General features: G+C 45.3%; 1 protein-coding gene across 2 annotated transcripts in view; it reads right to left on the bottom strand.

Annotated features, from left to right (window-relative positions):
• The window catches only part of SH2D4A (SH2 domain containing 4A), a 606680-nt gene that overhangs the window by 113737 nt on the left and 471207 nt on the right, over positions 1–21736 (bottom strand). For both annotated transcript variants that reach the window (XM_086961815.1, XM_086961816.1), the window contains one exon: positions 4428–4558. In XM_086961815.1, coding sequence (XP_086817941.1) covers positions 4428–4558 — 131 coding nt within the window. The remainder of the gene's footprint in view (positions 1–4427; positions 4559–21736) is intronic.

The raw sequence follows: 21736 nt of genomic DNA on the forward strand, positions 1-21736 counted from the left end.
TTAGCTTCTGACAACCATATAACATGACAACTTTGCTCCCCCAGAATAAGGAGTATATCTCCAGAGTCGTGTGAAAAAAATAGACAGCTATTTCACTCAGTCAATCGTGCATGCTTAATTTCACCAGAGTGCAGAGAAATAGAGAGACGGGCATTTTCAATAAAAGGTGTTATTTTATTGAGCAGTCTTCTTTCTCATGCAAGAGAAATGAATTGCCACAATTGCAATACTTATTATGAAGTAAAGTGCGTACAGTAAAAGGAGTATTATGAAATAAGACTGTAAAAGCATGGATATGGTTTCTTAGCCATATGATTTTAAAACGGATAAAATATATACATACATAAAAACATTGACTAACGAACTCAACTGGTGCTTCTAAGAAACGCCTACCCCGGTGTACCTGACCTAAGCCTAATACGTGGGAAGGAGTAAGCAAGTTGCAGTTTTAAGTTAAGTTAGGTTTTTGCCAATAATCTGAATCAAGAATTCTCTCTATGGTTTTAATCAGCTCCGTACCTTGGTTATAGAATGAAGGAGGTCTTGTATCTCGTTTCTCAGGACTCGATTTCCCAGTAACCCGCGAGGGTGACTGGAAACACCGGACCTGCATTTCTCGGCGTGAGAAAAGGCAGCTCTTTCCCCGTGTGTCAAAGGAAGGGGCGGCTTCCTTCGGCTCTCGCATCAGCTGGGCTTCGGGCAAGTAGAACGTCGCTCTGCTCCCAACCACTGTGTGTTGCCTAAGGCAAGTGTTGGTATATTTATACCTGGAAGGTGCCGTGTTTGACGTAAGGTTGGACATAAGACGTCAATAAAGGATGTCACTAAGGACTGGCTGTTCCTTAAGTGCTCGCAGGAGTTCTATGACAAATCAAAACAAAGACATGGGGAATTCCCAGGTTGCTGGAGGTTTGGTGTGTCGAAAGAACTTGTTGCGCTCTCTAGGAAACTAAGGAAGTAGCCTTGCCGTATTTGGGCTGCGTGGGCTATGACTAAATATGGGTATGATTCTTATGCCTTCATAAGGACATGATTTATCATAACCACATAAGGGCATGAATCAGGGATATTTAATTAGGGTCCTAGATACATTCACAACAGCTCTTCTCTGTCTGCCACCCACTGTCTAAGGAAAGCCTCCTTGGCCTAAACCAGGTCCCTCCTGCTGATTGAGTCTGGGTTGCTAAAGAGATCTGCTCTTCCTAGATTCCAAAAACCTTCCCATATGAATTATAGCCAGGGAATCTAGTGAACATGGTCTAGGGCCTGACAGGCCTTTAGGATCTCTTTATGTAAGCAGTCCCATTGCCTATCTATATTTTGAGCCAACTGGACAAGGGGCGAAAGGACAAGTCAGACAAATAGGCCAAACCCAGTTCTTCACGTACAATGATAGTAGACATTCCCTGCGGTTGAGAAAAGACCCGTTTCAGGAGCTTGTTTTCAACTCCTTGGAGCTCGTCATGAGAAATATAACCCCAGATTTCACTACCATACGCCACCTGTGCTATGCACTTGGCTCGCTCTATAAATCTGCAGGAGTTCCTATTAGTTTTTTACCCAGATGAAAGGCAAGGTTAAGTATTGCAGCATTGGCCCGTAAAATTGTCCCCTGCTTTCTGCTTTGAAATGGACCCCAGCTTATCTTGGCATCCAATATAACTCCCAGGTATGAAAAAGCACTGGTCTTTGGGACTATAGTAGACCCAACCTTAAAATTAAAGGATATCCTTAAACTATGTCCCACCTGCATTACATATAACTTATCACTAAGGAGTTTAGTAAGGTTTCACGGTCCAGCCCATGATGACAGCATTGTCCGTATGCAATAATACCGGCAAGACGCGCCCTCCCACCTGCTGGAAGTTTACCTTTTGTCTAGTACTACCTTCTCCAGGTTATTGATGTATAAATTACATTTAAAAAGGGGCCAATATGGAATCCTGTCGAACCCCATATGGATTGGAAGCTGCCGGGTCACCTCGCAATCGTTGATATATCGTGCCTCCGCTTTAGTTTCCGTAGGGTCTCCCATAGCTTAGTTCTGTTCACACAGTCAAAGGTGGAGAACAAGTCTGTGAAGGCTGTGTACTTGTTTACAGTCATAAACAAATTCAAGCATTGGTCCACTGTTGACCTCCCCGGATGAAAACCGTATTGGACGTCTGCTAAGATATTATATTCATCTTACCATGTGGTTAACCAGTCCAATAGAATGCGTCCCACCACCTTTATCGTGGAGTCCAGTAGGGAGATTGGCATGTAACTGAGAGTAATATCCCTATTACCTTTTTTCAACACTGGGAATATGCTGCATATAGATCAGGTGCTAGGCGTGTCGGCTCTTATAGCTGCGTTAATAATTGATGTAAGTACTGGCACCCACAACTGTGGGTTTGATATGCAAAGATCCGGGGGAATACCATTGGATCCTTATGCCTTGTTTCTAGGCAACCCTTCAGTACCCTTTCTGACTTCTTCAGCTGTGATAACAAATGCCGATTTCCCTTCTTCACTTCCATTGGCTATACTCACATCTGATGGACTTCTAAACATTTCCTCAAAGTGACCATCCCATTTGTCTTCTGTGATATGTGCGTCAAGAACCTGTGCAGCATCTCCTGCCAAAAAAGGACTGTTGACCATGCTCCCAAACTTGGCACTGTTTTTTAAGGTGCAAGCCTCAGAGAGCTTGTTCTATGCCTACTCCCTCAACTCTGCCTGGTGCCTTACTAATTCGGCTTTATATAGCCCTCTACAAGCTTTTACCAAAACCGGATCCCTTGGTTTAGTGCCTAACACTTTCCTCAGTTTCCTAGCAGCTCAAGAGCAATAACGATCAACCCTGGTCCTTGGCTTCCAGTATCCCCCTAGCTGCTGTCTTCCTGGATTTCCCGCGTGGAGGCCAACTGACCGTGATGTATAGAGGGTTGTGGTCACTGAAGATACTATCTTCCATGGAGAAGTCCAACAAAATGAGTGAAGGGGGGGTTGGAAAAAAATGAAATTTATAACTGATGCACTTCCCCTCCCTGTAAAGGTGGGAATAATGGGTTTCCTGCCTTGGTCCAGCCAGGACATGGCCATGGCTAAATCAAACTCATCAACATCTTTCTTGTCTGCATTTATAACCAAATGATACAGCGTTTTATTTAGGCACTTTGTATTTTTCTCTGAGGGTAGCCTTTTCTCACCATTTTATTAATTCTCATTTAGATGTTGTGATCCCTGCTATCCCAATCATGTGCTACAGTAACTTATATGCTGTTGATCCATCCTAAATTGTCTTATCTATGCATGCAACTCATCTGGAAAGCCCTTGAGGCCGCCTCTGAGGCTTGCCCTGCATGATAGACATCTCTGCAAATAAAAAAATAAAATAGAATTCAAACTGAGTCAAATCAACTGAGGTACATGTCTTGAACTTTTAAATCCACATGTCCTATTGAATGCCCAAGAAATCTGCAGACAACACTGTTCAGGTAAAAGCTTCCGACACACACACTAGGCCAAGCTCACCAATTGCACAGAACAGGCACAAAAACACACACAACAGATGCCCACTTCATCCAATAATTGAATACTAGTTATGCATATGTACACCACCTTTATGTTATGCAAAAACAATGGGACCCCGGCCAACAATAGTTGTTAAATTGATTAAATTTCACTGCGAAGCAGCAAGTTAGTGTTTTAAAAAAAAAGGAAATGATAGATCATTCTAGATACCGGGCTGTGCATGTGGCAACAAAACCTCAGAGCTTTCAACCATCACCTTATTCCCTGGGAGGGTTTGTTTGACATCTGAGATAGTTAGGATCTCTCAAGCAGAGATGTGAATTTATAGTTTGCTACAACTCATAGCTAGAGCAATCCCTTTTCACTTTCACAAAGGAGGAAAGTAGTTAAGCATGTAAGGTCACTTTGCTAGAGGATCATCAATATAGACACGTTTAGTAAAAGTAGAAGGTATATAATACTCATTTCATGTTTGAGATCTAAAGCATTAGCACACGCAAAGTTATTCAGAGTTTGATGGAATGCTACATTACAAATGTGATGGAAATCCCGCCCACCTTATTACAAGTGCTACAGGATATAAAGCATTTGTAACATGACTGAAGGGATATCCATCACCTTCATGCCCAAGTATCCCATCCAAACACTGAATCAGGCACCAGTGTCTCTATTCTCTTGCTTTCCTCTGGTCAACTCTAGAATAAAGTAATTAAGTACAAATATCTATTCACTAAAGACCATCTCTTTAAAAAAAAACGGTTTAACATTAAAGGGGCTGGTTACGGAAAACTAAATTGTGGCTGTTGACAATGATTGCGGTACCCAAAAGTAACAGCGGTGGTATGAATGGTTAACTTTGTGAAGTTATGTCCTCTTTGTGGATTACAACATGGATTAAATGGACTTACCATGGAACCAAGGAGCAATGTGATCTCCAGATTTATTATATCCCGCTTTTAATGGCAGCTGCTCCTCCTTAAACCACTTAATGATGTCCTCACGATTGGAGCTCGACATTGTACGTTTAACACCATGTCTCCTGTATGTCAAAATAATCAATAGTTCACTGATTTTTGAAAATGAGTCAGGAATCATCAAAGATGTATTTTTGGTATTATTATATTTAGTGTTTATTTAAAGAGCTCTTTAAAATAATCAAATAATGTTAAGGCACAGCACGCAGCTGCACCTTTCTTTAAAGATGGTCAAATGATTTTTACTGTCAAACATGTTCATTGAACGATTAATCCAGATCACAAGTAAATTAAATACATTAAGTACATTAGGCGAGGGCGGTAAGTCCTTTCAAATGTTCAGGGTGACAAGCAACAAACATAAAACTTACATTGGAACTGGACAAATGCATAAAATAGACAGCTCCGCCTAGGCTGTATTATTAGAACTATTCAAGCAAATGGACCCAGAGCGAACGTATATTAAAGAAAACGATCGTAATTTAACTAAAAACATCATAACAGTCCCAACTGAGCCTACTCCGTATACATTTAAATTCCTTGATAGAGCGTTATCCTCTAGTTTGGCTAGAGCAAGTTTCCTCAAACAGATTTGCTTCATGATTGCCCACCATTCTGCTACCATTGGGGGCATCGGAGAGATCCATGCCCTAGCTATGTGAAACCTGGCCCTCACAACAATAATGGATAAAAGATGTTTTAATTCTAGATCTGCTTCAGCCCTGGACCCAACATGATCTCCTTGTGAGTAAGTTGCAAATCCAGACCAAGACAAATCCTTATGGTCTGGCTCACCTCTTCCAAGAACAACCCCAGTTTTGGACAAATAACAATCTTATGTAGCAAATTTGCAGCTGGCAGTCTGAATTTAGAGCATTTCAACTTATCGTCCATATCATTCCCAGCCCACCATGTTATTCTCTCAGGATTAGAATATAACATACACACAGTTCGAAATTGATGTAGTCTTAAGCTTATGGAGTGTACTGAACCCTCCAACATCTCTAATGCAGCAAGTATTTCCATAGAAGTTATATAACATGGCACACTTCCCACATGTCATAGGATGTGTTGATGGAACACATGTCCCCATTTGTCCCCCATCTGCAAATGAGTAAATTTTTTGAAATAGGAAAAATTACCACTCTTTAAACATACAAGCAATCTGTGATTCCAAAGGAATCATCACTGACTTAGTTGCCAGCTACCCAGTAAGTGCACACGATTCATACATTTTTAAACATAGTGCCATTCATGATCGCCTGCTTTCTGGAGAATTTGGTGATGGATATTTATTAGGTAAATTGCTTATGTTTACTGCCAAATGTAATGTTTCTGACATGCATTTCAATGGGTCTGATGTTTATTTTCATATATCACCTTTCAACTTAGGAGATCGTGCATATGGAGTGAGGTCTTACATTCTCACCCCATACCGGACTCCAACTACCAGCAAAGAACAGCAGTACAACAATGCCCATATCTCAACCCGCAGCATAATAGAGAGGACCTTTGGGGTCATGAAGTCTAGGTTCCGCATACTGCATAAGACTGGTGGAGCCTTGCAATATCGCCCAGATGTTTGTTGCAAAATAGTTGCAACATGTGCATTCCTGCACAACCTAGCAACTAGGAGAGGCCTTGAACTAGATGTAGACGATTTGCTACCAAATAATTTCAACCAGCCACAACAACCACATGCAAGAGTTCATGGACCGGACGCAGCGGAAGGGAGAAGAAGAAGGGCAAAAATAACACAACATTACTTCTAAAAAAAGGTAGGAAACTTTTTGTTTGCTTCCAAATTTAAACACTTTATTTTGACATGTTTCACACAAAAGGAACTTGTAAAAAAAATTCAAAGCATGACTTCTCCTAAAAAATAAATTCCAGATATTACACTAATATAATTCTTAGTCCATATCATTGTTTAGAGAAAAAGAAAGAAATGTAATGCAAGAATATCATGTCATCACTTCTTCCTTCCACGCAAACCTAAAGCTTTATTTTTAACTGAATCTGAAACTATGGCAGGGCAAATATTACTTTCTTTCCCTCTTTTGCTACGGCGTTCACACACGTCATTGGTGTGTGCATCACCACTGGTTCCTGCAGAATCATTCTTAACATTGCCTTCATAAGCTGTATTCTGGTTATCATCAGGTGGCAGCACATTAACCCAACTTTTCATATTTTTGAATCCTTCGCATAGATCTGCACAACATTTTTTTATTTCCTCTTGCATGCGCATTGTGCGTTTGATGAGACGTGCAGCGCTGCTGGTCACCCTATTCAGAGCCCGGGCATAAGTGTGCATACTTGCCACACTTCTCAAATGTCTATTACAATTGGCAATGTTTTGACTTTGAAAGACATCAGATATTGTCACTAAAGCATTTGCTAAACGCTCAAAATTCTGATTTGAGGCAGTATGCGCCCCTTCAATCACCTTGGATAATGTTTTCAATGTCTTATTGATTCCACTGAGGTCTTCAACCATATGACTCATTTTCCCCTTTATTACTCTCAGATCTTTTCCCTGAAGACGCTGCACTTTCAATAATTTAAGCTCAACTGCACTTGCATGGACATCATCCACTGTGGAGTCTCTTGGATTGGAAGAGCGAGGCCTTCTTCTGTAGAATTGTTGGATTCTTCTACGACCACTAAACTTTTTTGTCGAAGTGGCAGGCTTTCCAGAATTATCAACCACAATTTCTGTGACATTTGCCTCTTCCTCAGAGTCTAATTCCTGTACTTTACGCACTGATTTTCTAATTTTTTTTAAGTGCACAGAGGGTGATGAAGTCACAGAATTATTGTCTGATTGGCTATGTATTTCCATGCTGATCTCATCAAAAGCGTTTGTTACATTTTCCTTTTGTAAATCTAACATTTAAAAAAATGATGCATGATGTCAATGTAATGTCTTTTCATAAAAATAAATATAAATAAAGTCTACATGTGTTCCAGATGGAGGACGCCTTTTGAAACATAATTTACCATGTCTTTCAAAATTACTTTTTAGGCCAACAGACTATGTACGTATTGCAGACATGAAAAATTTTTGGACTTAAAAACTACAACTCCCATGATGTATTGCACTGTTCAATAAAATTGCCTTTTACACTAGTTCTGTGCAAGTGAGGATGTAACAGAAGTTTAGATTTATGTTACAGCATCTAATACATGTCTAAATACATCCTGCAACCCTATTTAATTTAAGTTTGTATTTGAAAAAAAACCATAAATCTTACCTTGAGAAGTGCCAGCATGCTCAGAGGTGTCTATATTTGTCACTCCTATTACAGCTTCTGTTACAAGTGTCCCCTCAACCAAATCCTCAAGGGGAGTTGTGGGTTTGTCGTTAGGGGAGCCTCCACCAGTCTTCTTGCAACTTTTCATTCTTGTCGCAATACTTTCTTTTGCGCGTGAGCGTAAATCATACCAACGCTTTTGGAGGTTGGTGATGTCCCGGTGGGCAACCCCCACTGCATTCACTTTAGCCTGTATGGCTAGCCAAAGTTTCCTTTTTACAGCCTCAGGGACCTTTAAAGACAGCTTCCCAAACAGCTGGTCATGGCGCGAAGTCACCTCCTCAATTAGAATCTCAAGTTTATGCTCACTGAACTTAATTTTTCGTTTTCTGGCTTGTACATCCTGACTGGCAGTTTCTGCCTTTTTTCAGTTTGAATCAGCTTCGCAGGTGCGTGCAATCAGGCTCCTGGCTTCCTGGGTGTGTCCTGGCTGTGATGCATGAAAATGCGAATTTATTGCGAATTCGCAATAAATTCGCAATAAAAAGTGCGATTCGCATATTTCTGGGATTTTTACCGAATCAGTAAAAAATGGCAAAAATATTCATGCATTCCATATTGCGATTCGTAATTTGCGAGTCCCTATTTTTCGCAAATTACGATTCGCAATTCAACCCAATGATGCATGTGGCCCATAGTGTTCCAGCTAACTCTGGGTCCCCCCCGGACCAATCTGATGACATGGGAACACAAAGTGTGGAAAAAACTGTTGGGAGCGGGATCGGACTGTTATGAAACAGATACAAAAACCTTGGAAGGACAATCATCTTCACAAGTGCAACTCAACCGGCAAGAGAAAAAGGGAGCTTCAGCCAACGCTCGACCTGCTGTTCCAGGTAATGTACTGCGGGACTGTAATTTAGTCTGATAATTTGCTCAATTTCTCTGTGGATCTGGATACGCAAATATTTGGCTAGCTCCTCACACCAAATCAGTGGGAACTCACATTCCCAATGAACAGTGCTGGCGTCGGGGGGAAATTTTTCGATTTACCCCAATTTATACCCAGCCGTGAAAAAACACCAAACTGAAAATTCTCTCTGATGAGCGGTTGAAATTTCTCCTGGGGGTTGTGGACATATAGGTTAATGTCATCCCCATATAGGGAAATTAGGAGAGGACCCGTTTTGAACTGCAGACCTTGGTGCAGGTGTCTTTCCTGAAAATGGCGAACCAGAGGGTCTAGCGCCAGTATGAATAGCAGCATCGAGAGTGGACAACCTTGTCTGGCTTTGCGGGTAAGAGCGAACGAAGGGGAAAGCGTGCCATTCAATCGAAGTCTGGCGGTGAGAGCGGTGTATAGCAGCGAAGTAAGGTCAATGAATTCCTTAGGGATACCCAACTTTCTCATCACCTCCAAGAAAAAAGGCCACTCCAAGGAGTTGAAGGCCTTTTCAGTATCAAGTAGGGCTGCAGATTTAGGGCAGTCGACCTTTGGGGTACAAAGCCCAACTGGGTCTGGGAGATAGTACGGTCCAGCAGCAAAGCCAGTCTCAGCGCAATCATTTTAGCCAGAATTTTATAGTCGAGGTTTAAAAGTAATAGCGGTCTGTACGAGCCGCAAAGAATCGGATCTTTCCCGGCTTTTGGAAGAAGGATTGTTACAGCCTCACGCAAAGTGCGGGGCAGTTCATTGCATTTGAGTGCTTCATTATAAACCTCTACTGGGTAGGGTGCTAATAAGTTCTTATTGGTTTTATAAAAGATACCAGTGAATCTGTCTAGGCCCAGGGCCGTTGAGCCATTCATGGCATCTATGGTGCTACTAATTTTCTCTGGGGAGAATGGGTCAGCCAAAAACTGTTGCATAAACTTCTAGAGCCATACCATAGCAATCTCTGCAGGGTAATCCTTCCTGTCTACCTCGCTATGTCTCACCCGTTTTGAATACCATATGGAGTAATATGCTAAAAATGATTGGCTTCCTCTTTGATAAAATCTAGCACAGCTACAGGGTTTGAGGAGTATACAGCCACATTGAAAGCATAGGCAGTCATTTTTAATACACATGCCCCTGATATAGCAGGATCAATATGTACGTTTAAATACAATGGGCATAAAAGCCGCTAGATGTATAATGCAAAAAATAAAGGGGAGAGTCGGCAACCCTGCCGGGTGCCCCGATCTATCAGAAAATAAGTAGATAAAAACCCTAGATAAACCAACTGAGCACTGGGATTATTATATAGAGCCTGCACCCATTTACAGTGTTGACCTCTCAAACCAAAAGCTGAGAGTGTTGCACAAAAGCACTCCCATACAACTTGGCTGAATGCTTTTTCGCCGTCCAACGATATCATCCCCATGTTAAAGCCGGATTTCTCTGCAACATCAAAGGCTACCATTGCAGTATTAACAAGGTCTGTGGTATCCCTACCCAGAATAAAACCATTCTGCTGATTCAAGACCAATCCTAGAATCAAAGGCGCCAGCCGAGCTGCCAAAATGTTAGCATCAGCATTACTAGGAGATTTAGGGTGATACGAGCCACACTACTCTGGTGGCTTACCTTTTGTGAAAAAAATACAATATTTGTCATATTACATGAGCGAGTAAAATCCCCACTACCCCAATGCATTATATGACTTCGCCCAACAAAAACAAAATACTGTTCTTAAAATCTTATAAAACTCAATCGGTATTGCACCATCACTGACTGCTTTGCCTGATGGCAATGCTACCAGAGCTGCAATAATTTCACAATTAGTGATCTCTTCTGGAAGAGCCAATCCCTGCTTTTTAGAGGCATTGGGAGGGAACACCCCTGCAAGTAGTCTCTAAGGCCTGTTTCATCAAATATGTTATACTGGCCACAGAGTCTCTGATAAAAAACAGCAAATTGCTCCACTATTGACTGTGATTGACTGTGATTATGTATGTAATAGACCATCCTCCCCTTTAATAGCATTAATCCAACTCTTAGAGTTCTTGTCCACTAATTGATACACCAACAGTCTCCGAAACAGCTTCCTATATTCATACTGGAGAGATCGATGATTATTATAGCTGGCAGCTATCTTACCCTTTAAAATCCTCCCCAAACATGAGTATTTCTCAATCAAAGAAAAATTAGATTTCTGTTGCTCATGGCCTCCTTTTCTAATTTCAGTGCCGTGTAAGAGTTCTAACTGCACAACTGACTGTCAGAGTACTCTCACGTTACTTTATTTATGTCTATTGTGCTGCATAATGCCCCCGATAAAGGCCTTCATTGCGTCCCATACTATCAAATGGGGAGGCTGTACCCACATTATATTGTATGAACTCTGTTTTTTTTTACATCACTACATATTCAGTATCTGTGAGTTAACGGTGAGTGAAAGAAAATGGGTGCCTCGGACTTCTTGCTGCCAATGAATAAAAATATAACAGAATGGGATTATGGTCTGTGTGAGGAATCCCCTGTGTACACCTTCCCTAATAACGAGTTGTCTACACAATCTGACCCTTGGATGCCTTACCGTTTTCATTTGGATGAGGACTATGTACACGCTGAGCGGACTTCCCCAATAACCAAGGGTTTTCCTCTAAACCACAGAGCAGCGAACATAACCTGGAAGTGATCCAAACCCGGAAGGGGGGAGAAGGAAGTCAGAGCGGTCGAGTGTTTCCCCGGAATGGCTGAAAAAGGAAGGCGGGGACACTCCAACTCTGTGAGCTGACCAGAGAACGCGAGACAGCGGAGGAAGCGTTGCAGAGCCGAAGGAAGACGCCAAGGACCCCGAGAGCCGGTGGGAGAACTGACACCACGACGGAGAGGACAGAGACCAGGAAAAGCCGGACGAGTGGACCGAAGACTGGTGGGTCCCGGAGGAGGCTGATGAGCGGCCGCAATCCAGGAGAGTTGCAGCAGAGTGTGGTACGTGACTCGGGCGGAGCGGGAGAAGGGTAGGTTTAACCGTTTCCCCAAAACTTACTATAAGAACCCCCCCCTTTTTGCACGCCCGTCTGTTTTCCCTTAGGCACTATTCACCTTTATCACCATCCTGTTAACCGAGATAGTAGTCAACTCCGCTGTGGTTGTTTTCTCCCTACACTAAGCAATCATCTCCCTCTTTTAAAGACCCTCACTCGGTGTGGTGGAGGCCATAATATTATCGCTTATATGATAACTGACCGCCATCTTCCATCTCTGTTTATTTTGAGTACCCCTCAGTTCTACGGGACCCTGACCAGCTATGAAGAGCAAAGGAAATTCCGCCTACCATAGAACTTCACCGGAACCTTTCACCACGACCATGCCTGGCTACAAAACAGCAGACTCAACAGACTTTGTTTTTCTTTGTTTCCAACAACTATACCCTTGGATTGTCACCTAAAACCTAATAAAACCTCACAGTATAGAACACATATGGCCTCCTCGCTTCTGTTTCTAACCCTCCCTCGGACAGTTCGATATCACAGGGCACACTTCCATACCAGCAGATTGTAATATGTTATCGTTAACAAAGGCTAGATCAATCCCGGAGTAATGTTTATGTGATGCAAAGTAATACATATATTCTGGAACTGCTGGATGAGGTGACCTCCGTGCATCTCTTGGGCAAAATAAATGGGCTAGTTCAATAATAGAAGCCCTACCTTTCAACATTCTTAGGGAGGTTCGATGATTAGTGAAATTTATGGCATAACCCACTGTGCTGCTGAAATCTCCCATAACCATAGATCCTCCATTAAAATATCCCCCCTGAACATCCAATAATCATGCACCTTAAATTGTAGAAATAGAAAAAACAAACAGTAAAATTGTACCTAAGAAAATTACATTGGGGGCGTGGCCAACCTCTTACAAAAATCTGTCACCTCTTCACGAGTACTCTCCCCTACCCCTCAAGAACAGGAAGCATTCAACATCTTCAAAAAAGGCCCTGACTTCCTCTCCAGTGTTGCAGACCCCAGATTTCCAAAAACCTTTCATCTTTTACACTGACGCCTTTGGGGTGGGCATTGGAGCAGTCCTTCCCCAACATGACAGCGAGGGACTAGAAAGACCAGTCCTTTATATAAGTCGCAAACTTTTTCCCCGTGAAAAAGCGTATCCTACTATTGAAAAGGAATGCCTGGCGGTAAAATGGGGAATAGAGAAACTGAGATATTATCTTGAGGGTAGGCCCTTTGTTTTGTACACGGACCAGTCTTCCCTGACTTGGCTACAGAGAAATAAGGGTTGTAACGACCGGGTGCTCAGGTGGTTTTTATCCCTACAACCTTGTCAATTCGAGGTACGCCATCGTAAGGGGGCTGAACAGTGCAACACAGACTTCCTGTCCAGATTACCTATTTCCCCCGATCAGGGAAATCCTGGAGGAAGGATATTTCGGGAGGAACTGGGCATGCCGGACATAGAATCCCCATCTGACGTCAATGTCCTAACCATACAGGTGCTGGATGAGGCCTGTCCCTTTAACCCGATCGGAAGTCGAGAGGAGGCGGAGTCAGAATCCCTGACGTCACCCATCTGGAGCCTATCAGAAGGAAGGGATAAGGAAGAAGTGGCACCGACAACAAGAGGAGACGCAGGAACAGTACTCAGCCGGGACGAGACTGGAGAATCCTCAGCGTACAGCAGCAACAGGGAACTCCAGGAAGGAGCCAGACCTTAGAACAGCTCTGTGGCCCAGCTGCCCAAGGAAAGAGTTGGCAAAGTCTGACACCGCGCCAACTCCCGCCATCCCCCAGGAGGAGGGTGGCTGGAAGAGGTACGGGGATGCAGGCGCGCAACACCCATTGGGCTCACCGGGCTTCAGCCCCCCCCGTCGCCTCATCTGCCCGGGCTAAGATTACACACACTGAAATGGTGCAAGATAGCATCCGATCGGAGAATGATTTTTTTAATGCTTTCTGAGAGGCCCAGCAGCCCGAGCCAGCCAGCCTCTGCTTCAGTGAGTGACCTCCTGCCCCCACCTCTTGTTTTCCTTTACGGTGGCGCCGCGAGGTGAAATCCTTGCCTGAAGGCAGGGATTTCACCTAAGCACTTGATCGCTTGTGAGCATGGGGTGTGAAGTGCACAGCAGGGGGAAAGGGCTGGCCAGTTAAGGTGATGCTTTTCCTTTGTAAAGGAATTTCTGCTGGCGTCATAGCCCATGGGGTGCTGTCTGTGCACTTGTGTAGATGTGTATTTCATACAAGTGCGCAGACAGCAACCCCTGGGCTATGACGCCAGCAGGAATTAATTTACAAAGGAAAAGCATCACCTGCACTGGCCATCCCTTTGCCCCTGCTGTCTGTGTACTTGGATGGAATTCACATCCAAGGCGCTGCTCACCAGATAAATGGTGAACAGGGCCAGATCTTTCTATTTTCGCATCCAAGGGCACCAGGGAAGAAGCAGAGGAGGCCCAGGCAAGGAGAATCCAGGAGCCATTTGACCCCCACCTATCTACTCTGAGACCTTCGAGGGGCTGGATGCCAGGACGCAGTGCTGCTGATCAGCCAGACTCCACAGTATAGTATCAGAAGAGCAGGCAGCAGTTTTTTATTTATGTAAGTTCCAGTAACTTTAATGCATTTTTCAGTACAGCATTACCTACTGCCTGCATGTCTAGGTTACTGTGAATGTTGTTCTTGACTTACATACATAGAAACGTCAAAGAGGACAGTCCCCTCCAAATATGCAAATGTAGTGTAAGTTTGTAGTGTTCATTTTTTTTTTGTGGTGGTAGTGGGTAATTTTAGAGTTAAGGGTGGGTGTGGGTTTAAGGGTGCCAGTGAGTAATTTTATGGTTCAGGGTGGGTTACGGATTGGGGTGCCAGGGGGTAATTTTATGGTTCTGAGCGGGTATGGGTTTTGGGGTTCCAGGGGGCAATTTTAGGGTTCAAGGTGAGTATGAGTTTTGGGGTGCCAGGGGACATTTTAGGGTTCAGCGTGGGTATGTGTTTTGGTGTGCCAGGGGTAATTTTAGGGTTCAGGGCAGGTGTGGGTTTTGGGATGTCAGGGGGCTATTTTAGGGTTCAGGGTGGGTATGGGTTATGGGGTGCCAGGGAACATTTTAGGGTTCAGCGTGGGTATGTGTTTTGGTGTGCCAGGGGTAATTTTAGGGTTCAGGGCAGGTGTGGGTTTTGGGGTGTCAGGGGGCAATTTTAGGGTGGGAATGGGTTATGGGGTTTCAGGGGGGAATTATGGTTCAGGGTTGGTATGAGTTATGGGATGCCAGGGGGAATTTATGGTTCAGCATGGGTATGGGTTTTGGGGTGCCAGGGGTAATTTTAAGGTTCAGGGTGGGTGTGGGTTTTGGGGTGCCATGTGATTAATTTTAGGGTTCTGCGTGGGTATGTGTTTTATAGTGCCAGGGGTAATTTTAGGGTTTAAGGCAGGTGTGGGTTTTGGAATGTCAGGGGGCTATTTTAGGGTTCAGGGTGGATATGGGTTATGGGGTGCCAGAGGGGAATGTATGGTTCAGCATGGGTATGGGTTTTGGGGTGCCTGGGGTAATTTTAGGGTTCAGGGCTGGTATGAGTTTTAGGGTATGAGGGGGTTAATTTTAGGGTTCAGTGTGGGTATGTGTTTTGGTGTGCCAGGGGTAATTTTAAGATTCAGGGTGAGTATGGGTTTTGGGGGGCAAGGGTGTAATTTTAGGGATCACTGAGGGTATGGGTTTTGGGGTGCCAGGGGTAATTTTAGGGTTCAGGGTGGGTATGGGTTTTGGGGTGCCAGGGGTAATTTTAGGGTTCAGGGCGGGTATGGGTTTTGGGGCTCCAGGGGGTTGATTTTAGGGTTCAGGGTGGTAATGGATTTTGGGGTGCCAGGGGGTAATTTTAGATTGTGGGGTGGGTATGGGTTTTGGGGTGCCGGGGGGGATAATTTTAGGAATCAGGATGGGTATGGGTTTTGGGGTGCCAGGGGTAATTTTAGGGTTCAGGGCGGGTATGGGTTTTAGGGTATGAGGGGGTTAATTTTAGGGTTCAGCGTGGGTATGTGTTTTGGTGTGCCAGGGGTAATTTTAGGATTCAGGGTGAGTATGGGTTTTGGGGGGCAAGGGTGTAATTTTAGGGATCACTGCGGGTATGGGTTTTGGGGTGCCAGGGGTAATTTTAGGGTTCAGGGCGGGTATGGGTTTTGGGGCTCCAGGGGGGTGATTTTAGGGTTCAGGTTGGTAATGGGTTTAGGGGTCCCAGGGGGTAATTTTAGGGTTTGGGGTGGGTAAGGGTTTTGGGGTGCCTGGGAGGGGGTAATTTTAGGGATGAGGATGGATATGGGTTTTGGGGTACCAGGTGTAATTTTAGGGTTCAGGGCGGGTATGGGTTTTAGGGTGTGAGGGGGTTAATTTTAGGGTTCAGCGTGGGTATGTGTTTTGGTGTGCTAGTGGTAATTTTAAGATTCAGGGTGAGTATGGGTTTGGGGGGCAAGGGTGTAATTTTAGGGATCACTGCGGGTATGGGTTTTGGGGTGCCAGGGGTAATTTTAGGGTTCAGGTGGGTATGGGTTTTGGGGTGCCAGGGATAATTTTAGGGTTCAGGGTGGGTATGGGTTTTGGGGTGTCAGGGGGTAATTTCAGAGTTCAGGGTGGTAATGGGTTTTAGGGTGCCAGGAGTAATTTTGGGGTTCAGTGTGGGTATGGGTTTTGGGTTAATTTTAGGGTTCAGGGTAGGTATAGGCTTTGGGGTGCCAGGGGGGGGGCAATTTTAGGGTTGGTATGAGTTGAAGGGTTGTAGGGTTTTAAGGAAATGTGGGTGTGTGTGTGTGCATATAAATGCATCAAATTAACAAAAATGTGTGCTTTAATTGTTGTCCAGTTTCAAATGCAGAATTCACCACATTTTTTTCTCGGCTTGACCTGAGCATTAACCGATCCTGATTAGCTGCCATTTTAGCTCCGCCCCATTGATTAACATTAGCCACGCCCCTTCATCTGCCATGTTAGCCCCCCCCGAAATTAAGACCTAGTTGCGCCCCTGCGGGGATGCATCCTGGGGTTTGTAAAACCACAGGGAGGGAAAGGGTAGACAGACGGGAGGTCACTGCTGCTCTTCTCTTGGGATTTCACTCTTGCATAGACGTGGTGTTCCCTCACAGCCTGTCTTCCCTTACTCATGTCGTCGTAGGCAAACCCGCCGCTTGACCTTTGTTTTTTTTTTGTTTTTTTTATTTGAGAATACTTCTGGAGTGTGACGCCAGTTAAAGTCTTGCGAGGAGCCCTGAAGCCAAGAGTTCATTGCGGGAAGTGCCGTATTACTGGTGACGATAAGAGTTCACAATCTTCATGCATTCCTCAGAACCCAAACAACGTGGGAGGGAAGCAGGGGACAGCAAGAGCACGGAACTTGGCCAAAGGGGACACAGGCTAAAGACACATGTAGGAGTGAGCAAAGAATGAACAGCATGGAGTGAAACTGAAGGTTAGAAAGGGAGAGGATGGAAGAGAGAAGAACAAGCATGGGAAAGGGGTAAATAAGAACAAAAGCATGGTGTATGGCCAGGAGGAAAGTGATCTAAAACACAGGCACTCTAACTAAATGCTGCAAGCAGAAGAAAAAAAGTAGCCCAGGTCAGAAAGTGTGAGCAGCGAAAGGACATTCACAAAAAAAGAGGCAGTACTTGGGCCATGGTCTAGGGCGCAGGGAGAAACACACGAAGAGGAAGTGAAGCTGCCACATGCTGACCAAAGAGAAGCTAGGTAATAAGAGTGATTATGAAGCCAAAAACTGCGAGCAATGGACGGGCTTCTAAGCCTCCTTTATGCTAACAAAATGTCTTGCAAGTGACAATACATGTGAGGTCTCAGGCGAAGTCTACAAAATGATCCCCACACCCTGTAAGAAAATTCCCAGGGTGTCAGAATCATTTGTACTTTGTTTTATAATAATCAACTCCCACTTTGGAAATTTATTTTTTCAAAACAAAACGTTTGCAGATCGGCTGCATGAAACATGATGGCCGCTCAGCAAAATATTAGTGCCTTCAGAAATGTTGCCATTGAAGGCACAGCGATCTATGCCAGGCAGGTGGAGATCTCTAAATATGGGGGGTGGGGAGTGATAGTCCGTCAGGGAGGCAGATATAAGGGTTCTGCAACCCTGGCAGACAACAGTCTGCTTACCAAACTCTAAATGAGGGCAGATGTTTTTTTACAAAGCCCCTACTTTATGTGTCATGCACCCATCTGGCAATGCATGCAGAATGTTGATCGCCTACAGGGTCTGGACTGACCCTGCATCCAACTTGCCATGGGCAGTCAGCCCCTCTTGTAAATGGCATTTTGACAGGAGTTTGCTGCAGGAAACCATCCCACATAGTGCACAGCCAATGGCATGCAATGAGGGGGGGCGGCTGGGCTGAATTCTGCATCAACAAGAGCACTGATCATTCAAAAAAAGCCTGGTCAGCAAACCCCACTGAAATGGTACAGAACTTTGCACATACATGCTGGCAACCTGTGATAAATGGTAAAGCGTGTTGCCAACCCCTTGCATGGCTCTATATGGTACACCAGAATGATGCTCTCGTAAGTCTGCATCACAGAGATGATCACACACCATAGTAATGCTCCTGCTTTTGGGGGGCGGAGCTTGCCGGCACCGATGTAGGGAGCGTAGAAGCCGATCTCTGCTCTATCATCAGCAAAATCCTGCTAAAAATCCTGTAATAATGGAGGGAACATACCCCTGAAGTGTGAGCACACGCCCTGGAGACGAAAGGGGACACCTGACAGGCATCCCGCTGTCAATCGGCGAAGTACGGAGCAGTAGGGACACTCGTGTGACTGCTCGCGGACCAGGCCTGAATCCGCAGGCTTGCTTGAACTGCGAGCCGCTGTGCTTGATACTGCGTGCGGCTGACTGGGGAGGTGCGGACCCGGGCTCGTCGGAGCAGTGACGGGACTCGAGACGGCGATCAATTAAAGAGAGACCGCGCATGCCGGTGCCCAGTGCGGAAAAGGAATCTCAGACGGCACTGGTGTGAGGAGGCGGAGGGAGGGGAACCCGGAGGCCCGCAAGGTTCCCTTCCAGTGCGGTTGCGGCGGGACGTCGGCAGAAGACTGGATCTGATTGTACGTTAGGTGAACAGCCCTCAGCGCACTAAAATTGACCCAGGTACATGGACAGACTACAATTTTGGATATATATACGTTATACTTTGTGCCGATTGACTGGAACAATTACCCCATCCCTCCCGAATTGGCCTGCGCAGGGTGGCGGGAAGAGCGCGGAAGCACGGTGCAGTGGAGGGAGAAGCCGTATGAACGCCTAGGGGTGCCATGGCCGGCTGGAAGAGAAGACATCTACAGTAAACCCTGTGGGGCACACACCTCAGGTTAAACACGTGCATTGGGTAAAAGAGAGTTCCCCCCCCCCCCACCTGGGCATCGTGGACACGAGTGAGTGAACAGCGCGGTGTTTCAGTGTACGGGCACCACCTCGGAGGCCTATACCAGCTAGATCAGTACATCGCCTGTCTGCCTACAGGAGAGAGGGCACGCTGTAAGAGGCACGGTTCGCCGGATTACATTAAGGTACGCCCCTGAGCCCACTATATTAGCCTGGTCGCCTTCTAATACCGCTACGGACGTTGCTGGGAGAGCGGTGGAGGACCTGACTGGAGGAAAATCATTGTTTACAGGGGCCGGAGAGGAATACGAGGAGGGCCTGCCTACTGACTGTTCTGGATTGTCCACTGCAAAACTACAGACGCAGAGTCGAGCGGGTGGTTGCAAGTTGCGGCAGACTATCCCCTTAGGATACCACAGCGGAAATCCTTTACACTGGCCCATACGCTTCCTGTGGGACGACATCTGGCGAAGGTGACGGGATCGGGGTTCCTGCAAGTGCGAGGTATGACACAGCTCTCATTGGGAACCAACAGGGTACACCGTAGTTCAGATTGGTGAGAACCGTAATCGCCGGTGGTCGACCTTGGATAGTGAGGGGGCGAGAGAGTTGCATTGTGCCGCAGGAATCAACTGAGCGGTCTTGGTGGTGGAAACACGATTGTAAAAACAGTCGCTACTCACGTGTTGGGAGACAGATTGACTTGGACTCTGACGTATCATCATGGGCAAGAACGACAAAACCCAGTCCAAGCTGGCATTCGAACAGCGACGACCTAAGGCACCGGAAACGCAGGTACCTGCGCCGTCCCCGACAAGCAGAGGCCAGGATGGCTCACTGTATGCGGATATAAAGGACTTGCTGGTGACGATGGAGAAAGGGTTACAAGACAGCATGGCGTCCATTGGCTCGAAGATAGATGCCCTCACGTACCGAATGGATCGTATGTCGGAGCGAGTGGACAAACATGCGGAGCGACTTGACATGTCCGAGAGACGTCTCACTGAAGTGGAAGAAGCGCAGTCTGAATGGGACAAAGACCGCAAGCAGTTCTCTAGACTACTCCAAGTCATACAAGACAAGTCGGAGGATTTGGAGACGCGCGAGACGCTCAAACATACGCATTACGGGGATAGCAGAGACAACGCAAACTGGAAAGATGGAACTCTTCCTAGAGAAACTCCTGACCACCCTATTGGGAGAGGATGTCTTTTCGCCGATGTTTATAGTTGAAAGTGCACATCGCACGTTGGGACCCCGACCGCGCCCGGACGCGCCTCCGAGGCCGATAATAGCGAAACTGTTGAACTACAGGGACCGTGACACAGCGTTGAGGGTTGCAAGGGACAAAGGGAAGCTACAATTCGAAGGCATGGATGTTTCTTTGTACCCTGACTTCACTGCGAAAGTGCAAGAGGAGCAGCGACACTTCGCAGCGACACTTCGCCCCATACAAGAAGCAACTCCGGGAACTTGGACTCGACTATGCTATGTTGTACCCAGCCAAATTGCGCATAAATAGACAAGGTCACTCTCACTTTTTCACGGACCCGAGAGAACTCCAGAAATCTTTAAAGGAATGGACCAGGGAGCAGAGAAGAAGTCCCAGAGGTCAGAATGAGGAGCAGAGTGAGAACAGCCAACTGGACGAACAGGAATTTTATTTATTTATAAAGTTTTATATAGCGCAAACTTGATCCCGAAGGATATCAGAGCGCTTTACAATTTGAGGCAAAGGTAACAAATCAGAACATCAGTCTAACATGGGGAATCTAACATACACCTGGGTGAACGAAATATGTGCTAGACGATGGAACACAATGACTCAAGGGGAGCAAAACTCAACAATCAAGTACAGGAATAACAACCAAAACCAAAAACAATGATCATATACAAGAACACCAATTGACACCATAGTATGTCCGATGTGCCCAGAACTAAATTCTGGACACTCAAAACTCACGCCCTTCATCTCTCAGCACTCCCAACCCATGTTCTGCCTCCTTCCATCTTCTCTCCACACGTGTAGCTTTTTCTGTATTCATGACAGCAAGGGAAGTAGGAGGGGGAATGGTAATGGACTCTGAACCACTCAAAGCACTGGGGCCTTTTTTAAAGTGGGATGGAGATACAAAAACAGAGATTATCCTTAACAACAATCCATCTTGAGAATCAGAGTCCAACATACAGAGTGCAGGACAAGAGGTTAAATGTGCTTCGTTCTGTGAGAAAGTAACACTATCGTTCTAAAGTGAGATTCTGCATTTCAGCCTCAAAGGCAGCAATTTCTCCGTATTCAGCATAATTAAATTACTAGTTAAATAATACAATAGAAGATTGGGTTGATAGCAGAATAGTAGTGCACCTTATTCAAAGAGTCGTCGAAGAGCAGCCTAACCGACTGCTACATCTGCTTTACTCCAGCCATCAAGGCAGTAATTCTTTGTAAAGGTGTAAGTGTTCACCCATGTGGCTGCCTTGTAGATGACTGGTTAACTTGATGTGCGACACAATGTTTGACTTGCGAGGCAATGAATGAACTTGATGCTGTTGAGACTCGCATTGCAGTGTACCTTGGACGTCGAGATGCGCCGATAAATGGGAACAGAGGGACCGGTGGTGGAAAAGCGGCACTATCTCTGGGTGAGATCTTTTCAATGT

The sequence above is a fragment of the Lissotriton vulgaris genome, chromosome 3_1, assembly GCF_964263255.1.
Source record: "Lissotriton vulgaris chromosome 3_1, aLisVul1.2, whole genome shotgun sequence".
NCBI classification, from domain to species: Eukaryota; Metazoa; Chordata; class Amphibia; order Caudata; family Salamandridae; genus Lissotriton; species Lissotriton vulgaris.